Raw genomic sequence first — 25969 nt, 5'->3', positions numbered from 1 at the left:
AAACTTTTATTCTCGTCTTCTACTCAAAAGTTCTGTTACCCAAAGAACACATTAATTAGAACTTTATTCTCAGCAGAACCAGTCAGCTGTGGCCTTCGGGGACCTTCAGAACCTCCTCATGGTGCTGGAGACACCTGCCAGGTAGCACACCTGTTCTGCTGTCCTCCAGGTTTTCAGTCTGGTCAAAGTCCTCCAGGCCGGTACCGGACTCGAACCGTGTCTGAGCAGCTCGGTCTGAGGCCTGTCCTTACGAGCACAGCGCATGCGCACACGGCCGAGCTCCGTATTGTTTGGCGCGCTGCCTGCGTGCCGCCGCAGTGTGTGCGTGCTGGCGCAAAGCGCGGCCTCCGCTCTGCTCGTTCTCAGCAACAACAACAACAACAACAACCGGACAAAGTGCTCCCGGTACCCGACACACCCAAAGGAGGCGGCTGTTCCAGGGCCCGTGTGACGGTAAGAGCCGCTCCCGGTGCTCGAGCTCCCCGCCGCCGCTCCGGCCGCCGTTTCCGCGGGGATGTCTGCGCGTTCTCGAGCCGTTCATGGCCGCTCAAGCTCCGTGTCGCCGCCGCCGCCGCCGCTCGCGTGCCTGCGACTCGGTCCCGGGGACGGCGGAGCGGCGGGTCCGCGAGCCGGCACGCGACCCGGGGACCGAGCGGCCGGTGGGTCTGTCGGTGTACCGGAGAGAGACACCGGATAAACGCCATTTTGTGTGAAAGCTGAGCAGCAGGCCGCCATTTAACACCAACACCGAGTTTTACCGGGACTGTCGGCCGCACACCGACACCCGGGACCCCGGTACTTCGGTACCCTGTCCCCACCGGCACCGAGCCGCCGCTTCAGGCGGCACCGGGCCGCTGAGTCCGGCGAAGGCGGTTTATCCGCCGGTAGCGGCTTCGGTGTTTATGTTTAATTAGCATGTTAGCTCCCTGAGGCTAACTGCTGCAGACGGCAGCCGGTATACCGACAGAGAGCCCCGGTACACCGGCAGCCTCCTCCCGGTCCACAGTTAGAACGGTTCGGTCCGGGTCAGCAGGAAACCAGAGCTAACCGTGCTGCTGCTAGCCCGTTAGCCTAGCTCCCGTCAGCCCTGTTTATTAAATGAGCTGCGGTCCGAACCGGAACCCGGTGCCCGTTAACGGCCAGGCTCCCGGTTCGGACCGGACTGTGGAGGACTGCTGAGTCCCGGCTGGTGTCGGTCAGTACCAGTCCGCCTCTCCGCTGCCGGTCCCTCCGTTCAGTCCTCTGGAAGCGTGCACACGCTCCCGTGCGCGTGTCCGCGGTAGAAGAGGTACGTGAACTCCTGCCGGGCTGAGAACAGACCTGGACCGGATCAGAATCAGCAGAAATATTCCGTTTATTTAATGTTAAATTTTAGTTTCCAGAGTTCAAGGTTCCAGCACACAGTACTGCAGTATTGTGGGATGTATCCTCGTGTGAACAGTGAAACACACAAGGATACATCCCATAATACAGATGCTCACCGTTGGTTATGGAGAAAATGGTAATCAGAAATGGTTAAAAATGTTCAGTGACACGAAACATTTTAAAAATCACCCAGAAAACAGTCCTAAATGACATAGAGATGTTAAAAATCACCCAAATGTGTGTAAAATGACAGAATTTTCCAAAATGACACTAATTTTGCCTACAATTATGAAAAAAATGTCCACATGCCTGAAATTATCTATAAAAAAAGTCCAATGTGAGAAATATGTGTTCAAAATCACCTAAAATCTAGCCTCAAAAATGCTTCCAAACTCCAAATGGCTTCAAATTTCTCTAAAATGACAAAAAGGGTGAAAAATATATAGATTTATCCAAAATTATAAAAATATGTACAAAGCTTGTACAGACTTCTTCAAAAGTTGACAAAAGCGAAGGGCTGGAAATGGTTGAAATCAGTTAAAATGTTCAGAAATATGGAAAAAAGTGCACAGTTACTGGAAATTTGATCCAAATAATTAAAACTGTTCTAAGAATAGAAAAATGTTCTTGGTGAGACAAAACTTTAAGACAGGAGAACGTCCACTGGAGAACAATCTAGAGTAGACCCAACGACAACTGGACAGTTGTCGGTAGGTCTACTCTAGAACTTTCTCCAGTTGTCGGTAGGTCTACTCTAGAACTTTCTCCAGTTGTCGGTAGGTCTACTCTAGAACTTTCTCTAGTTGTCGGTAGGTCTAGTTGTAGGTCTACTCTAGAACTTTCTCCAGTTGTCGGTAGGTCTACTCTAGAACTTTCTCTAGTTGTCGGTAGGTCTACTCTAGAACTTTCTCCAGTTGTCGGTAGGTCTACTCTAGAACTTTCTCCAGTTGTCGGTAGGGATGATAATCGAGAACCGGTTCCTCGATGCCATCGATAAGAAATGGATCGATTTCCCGGAATTGAATGCCGTTTTGAGAACCGGTTCCCGTTATCGATGCCTTGACGTCACTTTCACTGCCCTTACTGCTTTCACTTCATCCTGCCGTCGCAATTTCTGTCGGCGAATTTCCTCCAAACCACAACTCTAAAAACGACTTACACTCTGCCACACTTCACATACATACCTGTGCTACATCTGCGATTCCACTTTTTCTCTGCTGGAGACCACAGTCAGCTGAACGCCACCCTCATTTCCATCTCAGAGCTAGCATGATATGGCTAGCTTCCACGCACGACCGTTAACACGTTACTAATACATTAAAACGTTGGACCCAGAGAGCTGGTGGGCAAATACAGACCTATGGACATTTACTGCTGCCCGTATGTCATTCTTTTAAAAAATAATAAATAAAAAACGTTCTGTCTCTCCAAACTGAACTCTGTCACTAGCCTTGTTGCGAGAATGGGGCGGTAATGCACCAAAATGATGGATGCCAACCATCATTGTGACAGATCACCTGTCCGTGGGTCCACTCAGTGCAATAACCACGGCAGTTCGTCAATGCAACACGGATTTTATTTAACACAAACCACGAGCATACATGCACAGTTCTCCTTGCCCGGCGCTACACCGGACCTCGTCCGGTAAACAGTCTCAACGTCCGCCCGGCTCTCCACCAGTTCTCATCCGGTAAACAGTCTCAGTGTGAGCCCGGCTCTCCACAGGATCTCGTCCGGTAAGCTGCCCGCTCCACCGGACCTCGTCCTGTCCGCTGTCCTCTGCCCGTGCGTCTCTTCGTCCTCTCTGTCCGTGTGCCTTTTATCCTCTGCTCCAGCCTGCTGCTGCAGAGAGAATCAGGTCAGTCTGATCGCTAACACCTGCGTCAATTAACCTGACGCTGCTCCCACGCACTCTCCTCCGCACCTCTCTCCCCTGCAGCTGAGCTCTCCCACTCCCAACGCCACAGTCATAAAACCAATGAAGAAGAAGAAGCCTCGCGAGACCTGCCGTATTCAGTTGCGTGGGTGCAGTTGTTGCGAGATTAGAGCCCACAGCGGGAACAATCCATGGAGCAGAAGAAGCGATCGCGGGCATGGCTTCACTTTTTCAAGAGAAACAAGGAAAAGGCTGAACGTAATCACTGTGACGCTGCATTGATAAGAGAATCAATAAGGAATCGAATCGATAAGTGGCATCAATAATGGCATTGACATCGATAATTTCTTATCAATTATCATCCCTAGTTGTCGTAGGTCTACTCTAGAACTTTCTCTAGTTGTCGGTAGGTCTACTCTCGAACTTTCTCCAGTTGTCGGTAGGTCTACTCTAGAACTTTCTCCAGTTGTCGGTAGGTCTACTCTAGAACTTTCTCTAAGGCTGAATCCCAAACCGCCCCCTACACACTCCCCCTCCACTACCGAGTGTCACTCCAAAAGAAGTCACACTCGCAGCTGTGGAGGGCACCTATTACTGAAGGGGGAGGGTATAAATATGATTGTCAGGAATGGGATGCCCTGTCTCCTCACCGGAAAACTGAAGACGTCATCGCCATGGTAACACAAAGACGCCTACTGTCATGGCTGTAGCGCTGTGGCACAGGTTGCAACTAACAAGGATCGCTGCTGCTTCCAGAAGACGAACGCATCCCATTTTTTTTTTCACTCACATGTTTTCCAATCCTATCATCTGGCATTTCAAATCTGAATAAATTAATTCTGTCAGTTGTGTTCAAATTTTACGGTGTCAGGGGGTGCACAATTAAATCAAACGTCAGCAGAGAAGAAGATTTGTTTTTTTTTATTTATCTTTTTACACCACTCTTTTTGTGATGTTCTGTCAGTGTGAAAAAGGCGTGGGAGAAATAAAGGACGCATGTGGAACTCACATCAATATGTTGTTTCCTCCTCCATTTCGACGTTGCACTTCCTGAAAAAGTTGTCCAGAGTGAGCATCGATGCAGACTCGCTATTTAAGGGCTGAACAGTCCACTCCCCCTCCACACTACGCGGTTTGGGACGGCCCTTAATATGGAGGACCCTCCACGGGAACGCGCAAACGGAGGGGTAGTGTGTAGGGATAGTGTGTAGGGGGCGATTTGGGATTCAGCCTCGTTGTCGGTAGGTCTACTCCAGAACTTTCTTCCGTGGACATTCTCCTTTCATACTTCCAGTCTTTAAGTTTAGTCTCATTTAGAACATTCCAGGTCCTTCTCCTCTATGGACTTGAAGGACCTGGAACTCTGGAGATATTCCGAGTATGAATGTAGAACTCAGGACTCTGATGCTGAACACCTGATGTCTACCTGGGTTTTCAGATGGCAGAGACGGTGAAGTACGTGGACGACGAGCACAAGAGCATCTTCCTGAAGCTGCTGAACGAGCAGCGGCTAGAGGGCGAGCACTGCGACATCGCCGTGGTGGTCGAGGACGTCAAGTTCCGCGCTCACCGCTGCGTGCTCGCCGCCTGCTCCAACTACTTCAAGAAACTCTTCAAGAAACACGAGGTGAAGTTATAACACACACCTGTACCTGTTAGTTCAAGGGTACCTCCTCTCACCTGTACCTGTGTGTCTCCTCAGGTGGACAACTCGTCGGTGATAGAAATCGACTTCATCCGCTCTGACATCTTCGAGGAGGTGTTGAACTACATGTACACGGCCAAGATCTCCGTCAAGAAGAGAGACGTCAACCTGATGATGTCCTCAGGACAGATCCTCGGCATCCGCTTCCTCGACAAACTCTGCACTCAGGTAACACACAGGTGACACAGACACAGATAGGTAATGCACACTCAGGTAAACCCTTCAGCCTCTCCCCTTCCATGATGATGTATTTTTGATTCCATAGAAACGAGACGTGTCCTCAGAAGATAAAGAGAAGTTTCCGTATGACATCGTGAAGATGGCGCTGCCGCCGGAGGCTCAGCTGGCTGCCGACTCAGAGGTACCGATCAGCGATCAATAACCAATCACAGCTCACCGCTGCTTCACCTCACCCTGCTCTGACTGTGTGCAGGTGCTCGGCGAACACGATGACACGCCCACCACAGATGACCTCGTGGAGGCGTCGGCCAATCAGGAGCTGGACAAGTCTCCAAGCGCGGCGCTGCGTGTGCAGGAGGCCATCTTGAAAGAACTGACCAATGAGGATGTGCACAAGGTACGCACACACACACACCTGAAACAAACAGGTAGCACACACCTGAAACACACAGGTAGCACACACTTGAAACACACACCTGAAACACATAGGTAACACACCTGAAACACAGAGGTAGCACACACCTGAAACACACATGTAGCACACACTTGAAACACACAGGTAACACACCTGAAACACACAGGTAGCACACACCTGAAACACACAGGTAGCACACACCTGAAACACACAGGTAACACACCTGAAACACACAGGTAGCACACACCTGAAACACACAGGTAGCACACACCTGAAACACACAGGTAGCACACACCTGAAACACACAGGTAACACACCTGAAACACACAGGTAGCACACCTGAAACACACAGGTAGCACACACCTGAAACACACAGGTAGCACACACCTGAAACACACAGGTAGCACACACCTGAAACACACAGGTAGCACACACCTGAAACACACAGGTAGCACACACCTGAAACACACAGGTAGCACACACCTGAAACACACAGGTAGCACACACCTGAAACACAGGTAACACACCTGAAACACACAGGTAGCACACACTTGAAACACACAGGTAACACACACAGGTAACACTGGAGCTCACAGACACATGAGGATGTGCACAAACAGCACCTGTGTGACTCGTCCAGGTGACCTGCTATGACCAGGACGTGGTGACGGAGATGGAGGCGGAGCCTAAGGAGCTGGGGGCGGAGCATCATGCCACCCAGACGCTGACGTTTGCTGACAGTATGGGGGAGGTGAAGGACGAGCAGCCACCGGGTTGGTCCACCGCCACCACCGACATGAAGTTCGAATACCTGCTGTACGGACACAGAGAGCAGCTCGCCTGCCAGGTGTGTGGGAAGACCTTCCTGGACGAAAGCAGACTCAGGTACGTTCACACCTGGATGGACTGAAGGGGCAACACAGCTGCACAACACACCTGAGCAGCACACCTGATTTGTGTCTTTAGGAAACACGAGAAGCTCCATTCAGCAGAGCGTCCGTTCGCCTGTGAGATCTGCACCAAAGCTTTCACCACCCACGCTCACCTGAAAGGTAAGAACATACGGCAGCTCACCTGGTCACCCAGGTGGTTCTGTAGATGACAACCTGATGCCATTTGTGATGTTTTCTTGATGCTACCTGCAGTGACGTGTTTGGCTTTGCCCTCATCTGTGTTTTCCAGAACACCTGAAGATCCACACAGGCTTCAAACCGTACAGGTGTGACGTTTGTGGAAAATCCTTCATTCGAGCTCCAGACCTGAAAAAACATGAACGAGTTCACAGCAACGAGCGGCCGTTTGCCTGCCAGATGTGTGACAAGGTGAGCTCACCTGTCTGCTCACCTGTCTGCTTACCCGTCTCTGTCTGTCTGCTTACCCGTCTGTCTCTCTGTCTGTTTACCCGTCTGTCTGTCTGTCTGTTTACCCGTCTGTCTGTCTGTCTGCTTACCTGTCTGTCTGTCTGCTTACCCGTCTGTCTCTCTGTCTGCTTACCTGTCTGTTTGTCTGTCTGCTTACCTGTCTGTTTACCCGTCTGTCTGTCTGTCTGCTTACCTGTCTGTTTGTCTGTCTGTCTGTCTCTTTACCCGTCTGTCTCTCTGTCTGTTTACCCGTCTGTCTCTCTGTCTGTTTACCCGTCTGTCTGTCTGTCTGCTCACCTGTCTGTCTACCTGTCTGTCCGCAGGCGTTTAAACACAAGTCTCACCTGAAGGACCATGAGAGGAGACACAGAGGAGAGAAACCTTTCGTCTGTCCGTCCTGCACCAAAGCCTTCGCCAAGGTACTACTACTGGTACTACTGATACTACTGCTGGTACTACTACTACTACTGATACTACTGATACTACTACTACTGATACTACTGATACTACTGATACTACTACTACTGATACTACTACTACTACTGATACTACTGATACTACTACTACTGATACTACTGATACTACTGATACTACTACTACTGATACTACTACTGATACTACTACTACTGATACTACTGATACTACTGATACTACTACTGATACTACTACTGATACTACTGATACTACTACTGATACTACTGATACTACTACTACTGATACTACTGATACTACTGATACTACTACTGATACTACTGCTGGTACTACTTGATACTACTACTGGATACTACTGCTACTGATACTACTACTACTACTGATACTACTGATACTACTACTACTGATACTACTGATACTACTGATACTACTACTGATACTACTACTGATACTACTGATACTACTGATACTACTGATACTACTACTACTGATACTACTGATACTACTACTACTGATACTACTGATACTACTACTACTGATACTACTGATACTACTACTACTGATACTACTGATACTACTGATCTACTGATACTACTACTGATACTACTGATACTACTGATACTACTACTACTGATACTACTACTGATACTACTGCTGGTACTAACTGATACTACTACTACTGATACTACTACTGATACGACTGATACTACTGATACTACTACTGATACTACTGATACTACTACTACTGATACTACTGATACTACTGATACTACTACTGATACTACTACTGATACTACTGATACTACTACTGATACTACTACTGATACTACTACTACTGATACTACTGATACTACTACTACTGATAATCTACTCGATACTACTCATGACTACTACTGATACTCACTCAACTGATACTTACTGATACTACTGATACTACTACTGATACTACTACTGATACGACTGATACTACTGATACTACTGGTACTACTGATACTACGACTGATACTACTGGTACTACTGATACTACGACTGATACTACCTGGTACTACTGATACTACTACTGATACTACTGATACTACTGCTGATACCTACTACTGATACTACTGATACTACTACTACTGATACTACTACTACTGATACTACTACTACTACTGATACTACTGATACTACTACTACTGATACTACTGATACTACCTACTGATACTACTACTGATACTACTACTGATACTACTGATACTACTACTACTGATACTACTACTACTGATACTACTGATACTACTACTACTGATACTACTACTGATACTACTACTGATACTAACTAACTGATACTACTACTGATAACTACTTACTACTACTACTGATACTACTACTACTGATACTTACTACTTGATACGGACTGATACTACTGATACTACTACTACTGATACTACTACTGATACTACTGATACTACTGATACTACTACTACTGATAACTACTACTGATACTACTGATACTACTGATACTACTACTACTGATACTACTACTGATACTACTGATACTACTGATACTACTGATACTACTACTACTGATACTACTGATACTACTACTGATACTACTACTGATACTACTGATACTACTACTGATACTACTACTACTGATACTACTGATACTACTACTACTGATACTACTACTACTGATACTACTACTGATACGACTGATACTACTGATACTACTACTACTGATACTACTACTGATTACTACTGATACTACTACTAACTGATACTACATACTGATACTACTACTGATACTGTACTACTGATACGTACTTACTACTGATACTGACTGATACTACTACTACTTGATACTACTACTACTGATACTGATACGATCTGGATACTACTGATACTACCCTACTGATACCTGACTGATACTACTACTGATACTACTGAATAACTACTACTGATACTACTGATACATACTTACTGATACTACTTTACTACTACTGCATACTACTGATACATACTACTGATACTACTACTCGATACGACTATCTGATACTACTACTGAGTACCTCGATACTTACCTGATGACTACTTCTATACTGATACCTACTGCTGCAGGGCTTAAAGTTTTCCCGGCGGCCGCGTGCCGGATTTCCTGTCGGACAATGGAAGTGTACCAATTGAAAAAAGTTTTATCTCATCTCCGTCCTGAAGGCTCTCAGCATGTGCTGTCATTGTGCATTCCAGATTTGCTCTCCCGCTTTAATCAATCAAACTCCAAATCCTACATTAAAAAATATAACACCCTTCTGCTGCCAGGGCCATGCGACTTTCCTGAATAGACACTTTATCTAATTACAGTCTTTCTAACTGGCGAGTGCGCATCGACTGCTGGGCCACGATATGCTGCGCCCTCTTGGTTCGGCATCGTCAGTGCTGCTGAGCCACTGATAAGAAATAACAGTATCCCACAACAAATCCAATTTTGCAATATTTGTTGGTGTTTTTTTGTAATTATATTTAAAGGGAATTATGAAACACATTGATATATATTGCAATATTATTTATTGTATTTCTGCTTGGACTGTATACCCATTCCACGTGTCCCAGCCCCTGTGGCTGCCTGGTCTCTGCAGAGCGGCACGGAGCTCCAATCTGTGAGCGGTGCGGTGAAGAATCGAGCAGCTGATCACTGGTCAATAGCGTTGGAGCTCGTGTTTAGCCCAAAGACGCAGATACTAAAGTTTGCTCAGACTTTGTGTGACAGAGGTAGAGAGGATGTGTCTCTGCTGATTAACAAAGAGAGCCGCGATCCCTGAGCCGCGTCGTTCTGACTCGCCCCATTGCGTAAGTAAGTGAGCGCCGTGGAGAACTGCAGGAAAACACGCCTCAGTGGCGATGCGGCGTGCCCCCCCCCACAGTCCCCATGGTTCACCTCAAAATAAAAACAAACGGCTTAGGTATTGAATTAAAAAGTAACAAAACAGACAGTTGATTTTGTAGATTTCTTAATCTTTAAACATTTTCTATATTTTACAACGTCAAAAGGAAAAAAAGGAAACAGCTGTTTAGTTTGCTGGATTTTATTTGAAAGAAAAAAAATCAAAAGATCAAGCCATACGGATTTGTCCCATTATTCCTACTCAGAACATCTGCTTAGTTAAATATGCACAAACTGAATGTAGCTTAGGTGATATTACCTTTTTTATTTGAGGACATATAGGATGTTTGTAACAATGAGTTTAAATAGCTCTCAGCAGATTTCTGACCTTTTGCATCTGAATGATGTCTAGCCACAAACAAAAAATCTCCAATCTTAAGCAAATATTATATAAGAACAGAACAAATGTATGAATAATAGATAGATAGTTAAATAAGAATGTTCTTAGCCTGCTTTTCAACGTTTTTCTTCCCAAAATATAGATAAAAAATAGAACATTTAAATTGAAAGCCAGCTGAACAAAATTATACAGTGATACATTTTTTTCCCTTACCAAAAACAAACAAAAATGTGTGTCAGTTCAAATTGAAAATCAAATGATTTAAACTAATCACACAGATTACTGAGGTGTATCAAATGGAGCAGTTACTAAACATGTATGTGTGGTTATGTGCTACAGAGGGCTTCTTAATCACAATCTGTGTGAGAAATGGGCTTGACTCCAGAGGAAAAGGCCAGAGTAGAAGTTCTTCAGCATGAGCAGTCCATTGCCGCCAGGACCAGATAAACCAGATCAGGAAGGCCCGATATTTCTTTACTAGTTACAGAGTTTGAGAGAGTCAGCATCATGATCAACTTATTTATATTGTGAGGCAATAACTAAAATTGCATTAAAGAGTAAATACTAGTACTTTATTACCTGCTTAAATACAAAGTTGGTATAGCAAGTGACATATGACAGTTTATTCTCTTGTAGTGTTCCAGAGAATATTAAACAAGTTCATTCTGTTGTCTGTGTTTTGCAATTTATTTCAACAAACAACATTTTGAACATGTTAAAAGAAAATGTTCAGAAAATTCACAAACAAAGCAAAAAAGAAAAAGAAATGAAATTTTCAAACAGTATTCTCCAAGCCCTTAATATTCTCTTGAGACTGACACTTGAGATAATGTTGTCAGTAAAAATTGTGCCTTATGAAGGAAAGCAGAGTTTTGTAGCAGTTTTGTTGTGGTTGGTGTTTTGAGTTCTTGTTAAATCTACTGAAGAGATAAAAATTATTAAAAGTTATTAATAATACATGTACTTGATTTCATGATTTTTTCCCCTTTACACTAAAATAATCTTTGCAATTACACCTCATATTTGCTCTGCATTAATAGAATCTCATACACACGTGGACAAAATTGTTGGTACCCCTCAGTTAAAGAAGGAAAAACCCACAATTCTCACTGAAATCACTTGAAACTCACAAAAGGTAACAATAAATAAAAATTTATTGAAAATTAAATAATCAAAATCAGCCATCACTTTTGAATTGTTGATTAACATAATTATTAAAAAAACAAACTAATGAAATAGGGCTGGACAAAAATGATGGTACCCATAACTTAATATTTTGTTGCACAACCTTTTGAGGCAATCACTGCAATTAAACAATTTCTGTATTTGTCAATGAGCGTTCTGCAGCTGTCAACAGGTATTTTGGCCCACTCCTCATGAGCAAACAGCTCCAGTTGTCTCAGGTTTGATGGGTGTCTTCTCCAAATGGCATGTTTCAGCTCCTTCCACATATGTTCAATGGGATTCAGATCTGGGCTCATAGAAGGCCACTTTAGAATAGTCCAACGCTTTTCCTCTCAGCCATTCTTGGGTGTTTTTGGCTGTGTGTTTTGGATCGGTTGTCCTGTTGGAAGACCCATGACCTGCGACTGAGACCAAGCTTTCTGACACTAGGCAGCACATTTCTCTCCAGAATGCCTTGATAGTCTTCAGATTTCATCGTACCTTGCACACTTTCAAGACACCCTGTGCCAGATGCAGCAAAGCAGCCCAAAACATTACTGAGCCTCCTCCATGTTTCACCGTAGGGACAGTGTTCTTTTCTTCGTATGCTTGGTTTTTGAGTCTATGAACATAGAGTTGATGTGCCTTACCAAAAGCTCCAGTTTGGTCTCATCTGTCCAAAGGACATTCTCCCAGAAGCTTTGTGGCTTGTCAACATGCATTTTTGCAAATTCCAGTCTGGCTTTTTTATGAGTTTTTTTCAGCAGTGGTGTCCTCCTTGGTCGTCTCCCATGAAGTCCACTTTGGCTCAAACAACGACGAATGGTGCGATCTGACACTGATGTACCTTGGCCTTGGAGTTCACCTTTAATTTCTTTGGAGGTTGCTCTGGGCTCTTTGGATACAATTCCAACGATCCGTCTCTTCAATTTGTCATCAATTTTCCTCTTGCGACCACGTCCAGGGAGGTTGGCTACTGTCCCGTGGGTCTTGAACTTCTGAATAATATGAGCCACTGTTGTCACAGGAACTTCAAGCTGTTTAGAGATGGTCTTATAGCCTTTACCTTTAAGATGTTTGTCTATCATTTTTTTTCGGATGTCCTGGGACAATTCTCTCCTTCGCTTTCTGTTGTCCATGTTCAGTGTGGTACACACCTTTTCACCAAACAGCAGGGTGACTACTTGTCTCCCTTTAAATAGGCAGACTGACTGATTATGAGTTTGGAAACACCTGTGATGTCAATTAAATGACACACCTGAGTTAATCATGTCACTCTGGTCAAATAGTTTTCAATCTTTTATAGAGGTACCATCATTTTTGTCCAGGCCTGTTTCATTAGTTTGTTTTTTTAAATAATTATGTTAATCAACAATTCAAAAGTGATGGCTGTTTTTGATTATTTAATTTTCAATAAATTTTTATTTATTGTTACTTTTGTGAGTTTCAAGTGATTTCAGTGAGAATTGTGGGTTTTTCCTTCTTTAACTGAGGGTACCAACAATTTGTCCACGTGTGTATATATTGTGTTTTAGTGAGTTTTAAAACACATTTAAATACGTTTATTGACAACTGTAAATTGGAACTTAGAAAGTTCAGGCTCAGGATTTTTTCTCACTTTAAGCCCTGCTACTGATACTACTACTGATACTACTGATACTACTACTGATACTACTGCTGGTACTACTGATACTACTGCTGGTACTACTGATACTACTGATACTACTGCTGGTACTACTGATACTACTGATACTACTACTGATACTACTACTGATACTACTGATACTACTACTGATACGACTGCTGGTACTACTGATACTACTGATACTACTGCTGGTACTACTGATACTACTGATACTACTACTGATACTACTACTGATACTACTGATACTACTACTGATACTACTGCTGGTACTACTGATACTACTGCTGGTACTACTGATACTACTACTGATACTACTGATACTACTACTGATACGACTGCTGGTACTACTGATACTACTGATACTACTACTGATACTACTACTGATACTACTACTGATACTACTGCTGGTACTACTGATACTACTGATACTACTGATACTACTGGTACTACTGATACTACTACTGATACTACTGATACTACTACTGGTACTACTGATACTACTGATACTACTGCTGGTACTACTGATACTACTGATACTACTGGTACTACTGATACTACTGGTACTACTGATACTACTACTGATACTACAGATACTACTGGTACTACTGATACTACTGGTACTACTGATACTACTACTGATACTACTGATACTACTACCGATACTACTGATACTACTGATACTACTACTGATACTACTACTGGTACTACTGATACTACTGCTGATACTACTGCTGATACTACTGCTGATACTACTACTGATACTACTACTGATACTACTACTGGTACTACTGATACTACTAATACTACTACTGATACTACTACTGGTACTACTGATACTACTGATACTACTGGTACTACTACTGTACTACTGATACTACTGCTGGTACTACTGCTGATACTACTACTGGTACTACTGATACTACTGCTGATACTACTTGCTGATACTACTGATACTACTACTGATACGACTGCTGGTACTACTGATACTACTGATACTACTACTGATACTACTACTGATACTACTACTGATACTACTGCTGGTACTACTGATACTACTGATACTACTGATACTATGGTACTACTGATACTACTACTGATACTACTGATACTACTACTGGTACTACTGATACTACTGATACTACTGCTGGTACTACTGATACTACTGATACTACTGGTACTACTGATACTACTGGTACTACTGATACTACTACTGATACTACAGATACTACTGGTACTACTGATACTACTGGTACTACTGATACTACTACTGATACTACTGATACTACTACCGGATACTTACTACTGATACTACTACTGATACTACTACTGGTACTACTGATACTACTACTGATACTACTGTACTACTGATACTACTAATACTACTACTGATACTACTACTGTACTACTGATACTACTGATACTACTGGTACTACTCTGATACTAACTGATACTACTGCTGGTACTACTGCTGATACTACTACTGGTACTACTGATACTACTAATACTACTACTGATACTACTACTGGTACTACTGATACTACTGATACTACTGGTACTACTACTGGTATACTGATACTCTGATACTACTACTAGATACTATCTACTGGTACTACTGATCTACTGATACTACTGCCTGATCATACTACTAGGTACTACTGATACTACTTGATACTATCTGATACTACTGATACTACTGCTGGTACACTGATACTAACTGCTGGTACTACTGATGCTACTGATACTACTTGCTTGGTACTGACTGATACTACTCTGATACTCTGAACTACCTGACTGATACGACTGCTGGTACTACTGATACTACTGATACTACTGCTGGTACTACTGATACTACTGATACTACTACTGATACTACTACTGATACTACTGATACTACTACTGATACGACTGCTGGTACTACTGATACTACTGATACTACTACTGATACTACTACTGATACTACTGATACTACTACTGATACTACTGATACTACTGCTGGTACTACTGATACTACTGATACTACTGGTACTACTGATACTACTGATACTACTACTGATACTACTACTGATACTACTGATACTACTACTGGTACTACTGATACTATACTGATACTACTGCTGGTACTACTGATACTACTGGTACTACTGATACTACTACTGATACTACAGATACTACTGGTACTACTGATACTACTGGTACTACTGATACTACTACTGATACTACTGATACTACTACCGATACTACTGATACTACTGATACTACTACTGGTACTACTACTGGTACTACTGATACTACTGCTGATACTACTGCTGATACTACTGCTGATACTACTACTGATACTACTACTGATACTACTACTGGTACTACTGATACTACTAATACTACTACTGATACTACTACTGGTACTACTGATACTACTGGTACTACTACTGATACTACTGCTGGTACTACTGCTGATACTACTACTGGTACTACTGATACTACTGCTGATACTACTGCTGATACTACTACTGATAACTACTACTGATACTACTGCTGGTACTACTGATACTACTACTGGTACTACTGATACTACTGATACTACTACTTGATACTACTACTGGTACTACTGATACTACTGATACTACTGCTGATACTACTACTGGTACTACTGATACTACTGATACTACTACTGATACTACTGATACTACTGCTGGTACTACTGATACTACTGCTGGTACTACTGATACTACTACTGATACTACTGATACTACTACTGATACTACTGATACTACTGCTGTACTACGATACTACTATACTACTGCTGTACTACTGGATACTACTACTGATACTACTGATACTACTTACTGATACTACTGCTGGTTACTACTGATATTACTTGCGGTACTACTGATACTACTGATACACTACGGATACTACTACTGGTACTACTTGATACTACTGATACTACTACTGATACTACTGGATACTACTACTGATACTACTGATACTACTGCTGGTACTACTGATCACTACCTGATACTTACATGCTGGACGTACTGATACTTACTACTGATCACTACTTGATACTACTACTGATACTACTTGATACTACCTTACTGATACTACTGATACTACTGCTGGTACTACTGATGACTTACTACTGATGGTACTATCTGATACTACTGCTGGTACTACTGATACACTGATACTACTGCTGGTACTACTTGATACTACACTGATCTACCTGATACAATACCGATTACTACTACTGATACTAGCCAGATACTACTACTGATACTACTGATACTACTGCTGGTACTACCTGATACTACTGATACTACTACTGATACTACTGATACTACTGCTGGTACTACTGATACTACTACTGATACTACTGATACTACTGCTGTACTACTGATACTACTGCTGGTACTACTGATACTACTACTGATACTACTGATACTACTGGCTGGTACTACTGATACTACTACTGATACTACTGATACTACTACTGATACTACTGATACTACCCGATACTACTACTGATACTACTGATACTACTACTGATACTACTTGATACTACTGCTGTACTACTGATACTACTGATACTACTACTAATACTACTACTGATACTACTACTGGTACTACTGATACTACTGATACTACTACTGATACTACTACTGATACTACTACTGATACTACTGATACTACTGCTGGTACTACTGATACTACTGATACTACTACTGATACTACTGCTGGTACTACTGATACTACTACTGATACTACTACTGATACTTACTGCTGGTACTACTGATACTACTGATACTACTGATACTACTGATACTACTACTAATACTGGGTACTTCTCTGTGGTGGAGGTTCAGGTGCAGTTCAATAAAGCAGCTCTTTGGTTCTTTATGACATCATCACACTGTTGATTGTCTGTCGGTGATTGTCATGTCCTGGATCATACGTGTTCTGGTTTGTGTTCTTTCAGGCGTCCGACCTGAAGCGTCATGAGAACAACATGCACAGCGAGAGGAAGCAGCTGAACCCGCTGCAGAGCGACACGGAGACGCTGCAGGCCGCCGCCATGGCTGCTGAGGAGCAACATCTGGACTCCATCAGCTGCTCCTAACATCTGGACTCCATCAGCTGCTCCTAACATCTGGACTCCATCAGCTGCTCCCTAACATCTGGGACTCCATCAGCTGCTCCTAGCATCTGGAGCTGCTCGTAACATCTGGACAGCAGCTGTATCTGAACATATTTTTCGATGACGTCATGTTTTCGCGTCGCTCAGAGCACACCGACTGACCTGATGACCTCAGCGGTCATGTGACCAGGTGTTGACTCCGATTGGCTGTAAAGATTAACTGTTCTGTTCAGTTTCATGAGCAGAGCTGCATGTCATGAAGCACACACGTGTTTGTTTTATAGAGTGGACAAACGGACTCTCAGCTATGCTTCATACTGAAATAAATCATTTTAATTCACCTTTTCAGCCGATCAATCAGTGTGGTTATTGATCAGTTTATTGATCTGTTCGTTGATCTTTTCACTGATCTGTTCATTGATCTGTGGGTGCAGGTGTGAGCAGTGACCACCAGGAGGAGACAGAGAGCAACTCAGCTTTAATAGGGTTTACAGCAACTGTCACATCATCAATAACACTGATCAGGCACCAGCTGGGAAGCCACTCAGGTGGGACAGGTGAGGAGGTGAGACAGGTGGTCAAGGTTTGATCAACCAATCACAGTGAGGGTTGACTCTGTAGACGTCCAGTAGAAGACAGTCTGGATGGAGCCGGCGCTCACCTGTTAGACAGAGAGGCAGAGAGAAAAACAGGCAGGTGTTAATTTATCTGTATGTCCAGCAGGTATTAATGTGATGATGATGTCATAATGAGACTCACAGATGTTTCCTCCGACCTCATACAGATGCTGAACAGGACTGATGGACAGACAGACAGACAGACAGGTTAGGTGTCAGATGTTGAAGGATTAATGAGGTTCTGCTGGACGTGTCCTCGTGAACAGATGTGTCTTACATGTCCTCGCACTTGAAGCGTGACGTCACGTCTCTAGCCGTCATCTGTTCGTCCAGCTGTATCGCCGTGGAAACCTTGGTATGTTGAGGGGCGTGCACCCGGATCACACCTTCACACAGCTCCGTGACCTGCACAGAGACAGAAACTGGTCCAGGTGGGTTCCGTCACAGTCCTGGTCTCACCTGGTCCTAGTTAACAGGTCAGCAGGTCTGAGCTTCTATGGTAACTGATGCCGAGGAGCTAGATCTCCATGGTAACTGATGCTGAGGAGCTAGATCTCCATGGTAACTGATGCTGGGGAGCCAGATCTCCATGGTAACTGATGCTGGGGAGCCAGATCTCCATGGTAACTGATGCTGGGGAGCGAGATCTCCATGGTAACTGATGCTGGGGAGCCAGATCTCCATGGTAACTGATGCTGGGGAGCTAGATCTCCATGGTAACTGATGCTGAGGAGCCAGATCTCCATGGTAACTGATGCTGGGGAGCCAGATCTCCATGGTAACTGATGCTGGGGAGCTAGATCTCCATGGTAACTGATGCTGAGGGAGCCAGATCTCCATGGTAACTGATGCTGGGAGCCAGATCTCCATGGTAACTGATGCTGAGGAGCTAGATCTCCATGGTAACTGATGCTGGGGAGCCAGATCTCCATGCTAACTGATGCTGGGGAGCTAGATCTCCATGGTAACTGATGCTGAAGAGCTAGATCTCTACTGATTAACAGTTTTCTACCTGCATCATTAAACTACCTGCTGACTTGAGGAGGAACCTGATCTGTGTCTCACCTCGTTTCTGTCTTACCTGGTCTTGGTCTCACCTGGTTTCTGTCGTTCTTGTCGTTCCTCCTCCTCAGCAGTCGTCTTGTCGTCCTGCTCAGGCCAAGCTGCTTCTGATTGGACGCCTGGTTCATGTGTCTCACCTGCGACAGCAGGAAGGTGGGTACCTGTGAAGGAGAGCGGTGATGTCACTGAGGGGGCGGGGCAGGAACACCTGAGGTGTGCAGGTGTGTCCTGAGACTCACGGTCCAGAGCAGGTCCTGGTGTATGATCATCAGCCGGATCAGCCGAGCCGCTCCCACCGCCTCCTCCATCTCCTCCCGTTGCTTAGCGATGGAGGACTTGTTGCTGCGGTGACAGCAGGTGAACAGATTGGGTGCCATCACCATGGAGACGTTCCACACAGACATGCGGTTCTGGTCCTGATGAAAGACCACCTTACGGAGGAAGACCAGCAGGGCCTGTAACCACGGAAACATACCTGTGACGATGAAACTCTTATGGTGGAAATAAAGAATATAAAGATTAAAGGTGGATTCACAGAACAGAAGTCTGTCTGTCTGTCTTACTCTCAGAGTGTCTCTGTGGACTTCAGGCAGCAGCAGTGACAGCAGCTGGAGAGCTTGAACCTGATGGACCTCAGAGGACACACCTGCAGAGACACAGAGACGTCCAATCAGAGAGAGACAGACAGAGACGTCCAATCAGAGAGAGACGTCCAATCAGAGAGAGGTGTTACCCAGCAGTGAGCGGTAGGTGGACAGGTGAGTATGAGTCAGCAGAGGTGTTGGCCAGCTCTCTGATGAAGAGCTTCAGCAAACCTGCAGCGTCCACCTGTCTGACTGCAGACCAGTCGAAGGCTCCACAACACCTGTCTAGCTCTCTGCGCAGGTACTGCAGACAGACAGACAGACAGACAGATGAGTTTCAGGTTGAACTGCAGGCAGTGTTTCCTCAGACTGAAATAAATGCAGCAGAAATGGAGAAGAAAGGATCTAGTAGTTGGAGATCCATCCAGCATGGTGGAACATCTTTCTGCAGATGAGGAGCAGAACAGAGAGGACAAGTGTGGAGATGAGTGAGCCTCTGTGGGCTCCTGGACATCCTACCTTCAGTCTGGCAGCTGATCCTGGAACTCTGAGGATCCCCTCTGTCTGCAGCCCAGTCTGCTCCAAGATACACAACAACTACAGAAAAAAAGGCATCATGGGAACATTAGCACACCGCTATGTTAGCATGAGGTTCTTCAGGAATGAAACAGGGATGCTGAGCTTTAAGAGACAGACAGGCAGACAGGTAGGTTCTTTACCTTCTGGAAGACCACAGGAACTTTGACTCCAGGAAACTTCTTCTTGTCGTTCTCCAGCAGTGAGTTTAGAGGAACACCGAACACTCCAGAGTCTGATGGACAGACGGACGGTGAGACAGACAGTCTTCTCCAACATCATCAACAATGTAACGTTCTCTGGATGTTCCAACAGAACAAACCTCCCTTGTTCTGTTTCCTACACAGAGCTAAAGCTGCAGACCACAGTAAACACCTCCCTGTAGCCTCTAGAACCAGCTAACGGACCTTTAGAACTACATTATGGACCTTTAGAACCAGCTAACGGACCTTTAGAACTACACTATGGACCTTTAGAACCTGCTAACAGACCACATAAGGAACTATTAGAACTAATCTAAAGGATCTTTAGAACCAGCTGACAGACCTTTACAACCAGCTAACGGACCTTTAGAACCAACTAACGGACCTTTAGAACCAGCTAACGGACCTTTAGAACCAACTAACGGACCTCTAGAACCAGCTAACGGACCTTTAGAACCAACTAACGGACCTCTAGAACCAGCTAACGGACCTTTAGAACCAGCTAACGGACCTCTAGAACCAGCTAGCGAACCTTTAGAACCAGCTAACGGACCTTTAGAACCAGCTAACGGACCTTTAGAACCAACTAACGGACCTTTAGAACCAGCCAGCGAACCTTTAGAACCAGCCAACGGACCTCTAGAACCAGCCAACGGACCTCTAGAACCAGCCAACGGACCTCTAGAACCAGCCAACGGACGTTTACAACCAGCCAACAGACCTTTACAACCAACTAACGGACCTCTAGAACCAGCTAACAGACCTTTAGAACCAGCTAGCGAACCTTTAGAACCAGCTAACGGACCTTTAGAACCAACTAACGGACCTTTAGAACCAGCTAACAGACCTTTACAACCAGCTAATGGACCTCTAGAACCACCCAACGGACCTCTAGAACCAGCCAACGGACCTCTAGAACCAGCCAACGGACCTCTAGAACCAGCCAACAGACCTTTACAACCAACTAACGGACCTCTAGAACCAGCTAACAGACCTTTAGAACCAGCTAGCGAACCTTTAGAACCAGCTAACGGACCTTTAGAACCAACTAACAGACCTTTAGAACCAGCTAACAGACCTTTACAACCAGCTAACGGACCTCTAGAACCAGCTAACGGACCTTTAGAACCAGCTAACAGACCTTTACAACCAGCTAACGGACCTCTAGAACCAGCTAACGGACCTTTAGAACCAGCCAACGGACCTCTAGAACCAGCCAACGGACCTCTAGAACCAGCTAACGGACCTCTAGAACCAGCTAACGGACCACATAAAGAACCATTAGAGCTAGAGAATACCACTTCCAATGGTCGTCCAATCAGCTGCCTCTTCTGTCTGATGTCCTATTGGTTCAAACCTTTCTGTGTGCTTTCTCAAACCTGCGTTCAAACACTGATGTGAAAATGAAGCGCACCCCAGGTCCGGCGGCGCAGCGGGCGGGTGCGTTTGGTGTGGACACCCAGAGCGAGCAGGAAGGTGGAGACCTCAATATGGGAGATGAAGCCAAGCCGAGTGAGGTCACGTGATGATAGGTCGTCTGCACAGGTGAGACCCTCAGAGGGAGAGACAGGTACAAACTACAACCAATCAGCAGCCTCCTGCGTTCCAACCAGTCGGGTCCCAGCATGCAGCAGCTCACACTCACCTGCAGCTCACTGTTGTCATCTCCATGGAAACGCAGGCAGTCCCAACAAGTCCCGCCCCTTTTGTGCTCAGACACGCCCCTCTGAGTACGGAGTGTCCCGCAGCAGCCAATCAGCTCGTCTCAACCGACCAGTGGGCGGCAGGTGTGTGTGAGGAGGGGAGGGGGTGAGTGTGGGAGAGTGTGTGTTGGTGGGTGATGATGGATGTTCAGGTAGTTGATCCTCATAGACAAACATAGGAAGAGTCGGTCGCACTGTAAACACACAAAGACACACAGCTGCCAGTAGGTACAGAACATGTAGCCTCTAGAACTGCCCCAGACACCCGTAGAACTTCCCCAGACACCTCTAGAACTGCCCCGGACACCTCTAGAACTACCCCGGACACCTCTGGATCTGCCTCGGACACCTGTGGATCTGCCTCGGACACCTCTAGAACTACCCCGGACACCTCTGGATCTGCCTCGGACACCTCTGGATCTGTCTCGGACCACTTAAAGAACCAGTAGAACCACTTTGATGTCTTCAAGAACCCTTTAAATACCAGTGGAATCATCTACAGGATTTTGAAGAAGGAATGAAGTCCACTAGAACCACTAAAACAAGATGGAGACTCATTAAAATGACCTCTAGAACACAAAAGGAGTAATAATCCTACTTGTTGGCCTTATGGACTCACTAGAACCAGCTAAGAGGCCACTAGGACCCCAAAAGCAAAAACAAATTTTTCTTGGCGACCTTTTGAAAATGCAAACAGGTAAGGAAGGAAAGTCCACCATAACAACATGAACGACAACAATGTATAACAAAAAGACCTCTAGAACCACCTGTACGACCAATAACACCTTCTTTGTGGCCTGAAGGACCCATAGAACCACCTAAAGGACGACTTCAGCCAGCCAGGGTCTTAAATTCCCCCTAAGGCTCACTAAAAGTAATGTAAGACCACTGACGCCAAATACAAACGGCCACACCAAATGGCAGAACCTCCAGAACCACTTAAAGGACCCCAAAGGACCAATAAAGCATCATAGTCCACCAGGATCACCTAACATATGGATGAAACAACCTGAAGGACCACTTCAACTTCACAGTGACCTCTAGGATCCATAAAGGACCTCCAGAACCACCGGAAGAGACAGACGGGTGAGCAGACAGACAGGTACCTCTGTGAGCGTTCCTGCGGATGGTCTTGGTGGTGGCGTGGTGATGACTTGGAGGTGACTCTGCATGATGGGAGGGAGGGGAAGGGCGTCTGTCTGCTGAGTCATCGTCAGGCTGAAACAGAGGGTGAAGACTCATCACTGCTCCTACATTACCCAGAATTCTTTGCAAGATGCATGTTATATACACTGATCAGCCACAACACTATGACCACCGACACTCCCTCATTCAAATAACAATCCCTAATGTCACCGGTCTACCCCCGCAGGAACATCACCCCACTACATCACAAGAACATCAACTAATCAGGAACAACTCCAGGAACAGCATAATCCACCAAGATGTCGATTTGACCTCCAACCGTCCTAGACCCCATTCTCATCAAACATCAACAGGATGCAGTGGAACAAGTTTGATTCCCAGAGACCCCACTGGAGAACAAAGAACACCAAAGGATCCACTGCCAACGTCCTGTCCAGACCCCATAAAAAACCCTGAGAGGTCCTCTGGTCTAGAGAATTTTTGACAACATAAGGGGGACCGACACAATATTAGGCAGGTGGTCATAAAGTTATCCCTGATTGGTGTATGTTGTATATATGCTATATACATGTGTGTGTGTGTGTGTGTGTGTATATATATATATATATACACACACACACATGTATACACTCAAAAAAATATAAAGGCAACACTTTTGTTTTTGCTCCCATTTTTTATGAGATGGACTCAAAGATCTAAAACTTTTTCCACATACACAATATCACCATTTCTCTCAAATATTGTTCACAAATCTGTCTAAATGTGTGATAGTGAGCATTTCTTTGCTGAGATAATCCATCCCAGCTCACAGGTGTGCCATATCAAGATGCTGATTAGACACCATGATTAGTGCACAGGTGTGCCTTAGACTGCCCACAATAAAAGGAAAAGACAAAAGTGTTACATTTATATTTTTTGTTGAGTGTATTTATATATATATATATATATAAAACATGAATACAACATACATATATATATATATATATATATATATATATATATATATATATATGTATGTTGTATTCAGGTTCTCCACATGCTGTATACATGTTGTTTATATGTTGTATACGTGTTGTGTATATGTTGTTTGTGTCCAACCTCAGTGAAGACGTCGCGGACGTCTCTGATTGGCTGCCTGTTTCTCTTCTTCAGTGTCTCGTTGTAGTTGTCCAGCCTCCTCCTCACCGTGGTCACCTGTTGCCGGGTCAGCGTGGACAGCAGAACTTCGGCCGGTGGGAGCGTTTCCTCTGGCGCCGCCGAGCCGGTCACCAGGGAGGATAGCCCCGCCTCCATCAGCCACGCCTCCTCCAGCTCCACCTCTGCAGGTGACACAGACAGGTGAGGGTCGGACGGAAAGCAGCGTCGCACTCTGTCTGCTCGACTTACCATCCATACTCTTCCTCTCCTCCTCCTCCTCCTCCTCCTCTTCTCCTTCCTTCTCCTCCTCGATGCTCTGCACCTCCCTCCAGTAGGTTTCCATGGCAACACGTCGGTGGTCAGAGGTCACTGTGTCATGTGACAGCGGCGTGGAGGAGGTGGTGGATGGAGACGACAGCATCCTGTTGAAACAGATCCTGTCAGCCAATCAGAACAACAGAGTAATAAACAAATAGTTTAGATTAAAAAGTGACTCAGATCAACGACGTGTTTTAAAATGATCTCTGCAGTTTAAATCTCATTCAGGTAGAGTTTCATCTGGTTGTTGAAGGTAGTTAAAGGCGGTTGAAGGCATTTGAAGGTGTTTGAAGGTAGTTTACAGCGTTTGAAGGTAGTTGAAGGTGTTTGAAGGTGGTTGAAGGCGGTTGAAAGCATTTGAAGGTGAGTTGAAGGCGTTTGAAGGCGTTTGAAGGTGGTTGAAGGCGGTTGAATGCGTTTGAAGGCGGTTGAATGCGTTTGAAGGCGGTCGAAGGCGGTCGAAGGCGGTTGAAGGCGGTAGAAGGCGTTTGAAGGCGTTTGAAGGCAGTCGAAGACGGTCGAAGGCATTTGAAGGCGGTCGAAGGAGTTTGAAGGCGGTTAAATGTGTTTGAAGACGGTCGAAGGTGTTTGAAGACGGTCGAAGGCGTTTGAAGGTGGTTTGAAGGTGTTTGAAGGCGGTCGAAGGCATTTGAAGGCGGTCGAAGGCGTTTGAAGGTGGTTGAAGGAGTTTGAAGACGGTTGAATGCGGTTGAATGCGTTTGAAGACAGTTGAAGGCGTTTGAAGGCGGTCGAAAGCGTTTGAAGGCGGTCGAAGGTGTTTGAAGGCGGTCGAAGGTGTTTGAAGGCGGTCGAAAGCGTTTGAAGGCGGTCGAAGGCGTTTGAAGGCGGTCGAAGGTGTTTGAAGGCGGTCGAAGGCGGTCGAAGGCGTTTGAAGGCGGTCGAAGGCATTTGAAGGCAGTTTGAAGGCAGTTTGAAGGTGTTTGAAGGTGTTTGAAGGCGTTTGAAGGCGGTCGAAGGCGGTCGAAGGCGTTTGAAGGCGGTCGAAGGCGTTTGAAGGCGGTCGAAGGCATTTGAAGGCAGTTTGAAGGTGTTTGAAGGCGTTTGAAGGCGGTCGAAGGCGG

The 25969-nt window shown here is 45.0% G+C and overlaps 2 protein-coding genes and 1 long non-coding RNA gene across 7 annotated transcripts in view; 1 reads left to right on the top strand and 2 right to left on the bottom strand.

Moving 5' to 3' along the window:
* Positions 1-281: 281 nt before the first annotated feature.
* On the top strand, positions 282-17581 carry zbtb14 (zinc finger and BTB domain containing 14). Of its 2 annotated transcripts, none has more exons than XM_022208380.2 (10): positions 282-453; positions 4680-4868; positions 4944-5114; positions 5212-5307; positions 5380-5523; positions 6182-6426; positions 6508-6593; positions 6724-6863; positions 7226-7321; positions 17383-17581. In XM_022208380.2, the coding sequence occupies exons 2-10, from the start codon at positions 4680-4682 to the stop codon at positions 17521-17523; spliced, it is 1308 nt and encodes a 435-aa protein (XP_022064072.1). In that variant the 5' UTR covers positions 282-453; the 3' UTR covers positions 17524-17581. The 2 variants fall into 2 exon arrangements, with proteins under 2 accessions (XP_022064072.1, XP_022064073.1); XM_022208381.2 differs by lacking the exon at positions 282-453 and adding an exon at positions 634-1288.
* On the bottom strand, positions 8263-16953 carry LOC127531289 (uncharacterized). 4 transcript variants are annotated; one of them, XR_007938333.1, is made up of 4 exons: positions 16708-16953; positions 15991-16158; positions 13965-14215; positions 8263-8373 (listed from the first exon to the last, which is right to left on the bottom strand). It is a non-coding gene; the product is annotated as an uncharacterized LOC127531289 (long non-coding RNA). The 4 variants fall into 4 exon arrangements; XR_007938334.1 differs by having other exon boundaries at positions 14022-14215; XR_007938335.1 differs by lacking the exon at positions 8263-8373 and having other exon boundaries at positions 13934-14194.
* Positions 17582-18000: 419 nt separating the features above from the next.
* The window catches only part of arhgap28 (Rho GTPase activating protein 28), a 16539-nt gene continuing 8570 nt past the window's right edge, over positions 18001-25969 (bottom strand). The window contains 16 exon segments of the mRNA XM_051940289.1: positions 18001-18202; positions 18301-18338; positions 18436-18563; positions 19256-19381; positions 19460-19675; positions 19784-19866; positions 19954-20005; positions 20007-20108; positions 20324-20401; positions 20524-20615; positions 21998-22160; positions 22229-22306; positions 22308-22480; positions 23393-23504; positions 24531-24751; positions 24819-24991. Of these exon segments, the coding sequence (XP_051796249.1) occupies positions 18120-18202; positions 18301-18338; positions 18436-18563; positions 19256-19381; positions 19460-19675; positions 19784-19866; positions 19954-20005; positions 20007-20108; positions 20324-20401; positions 20524-20615; positions 21998-22160; positions 22229-22306; positions 22308-22480; positions 23393-23504; positions 24531-24751; positions 24819-24991 (1918 nt within the window). The 3' untranslated portion in view covers positions 18001-18119.

Source organism: Acanthochromis polyacanthus, chromosome 20 (genome assembly GCF_021347895.1).
Source record: "Acanthochromis polyacanthus isolate Apoly-LR-REF ecotype Palm Island chromosome 20, KAUST_Apoly_ChrSc, whole genome shotgun sequence".
Taxonomy (NCBI): Eukaryota; Metazoa; Chordata; class Actinopteri; family Pomacentridae; genus Acanthochromis; species Acanthochromis polyacanthus.
Note: the sequence above shows the minus strand (reverse complement) of the source record. Positions and strands in the feature narration are given on the sequence as shown.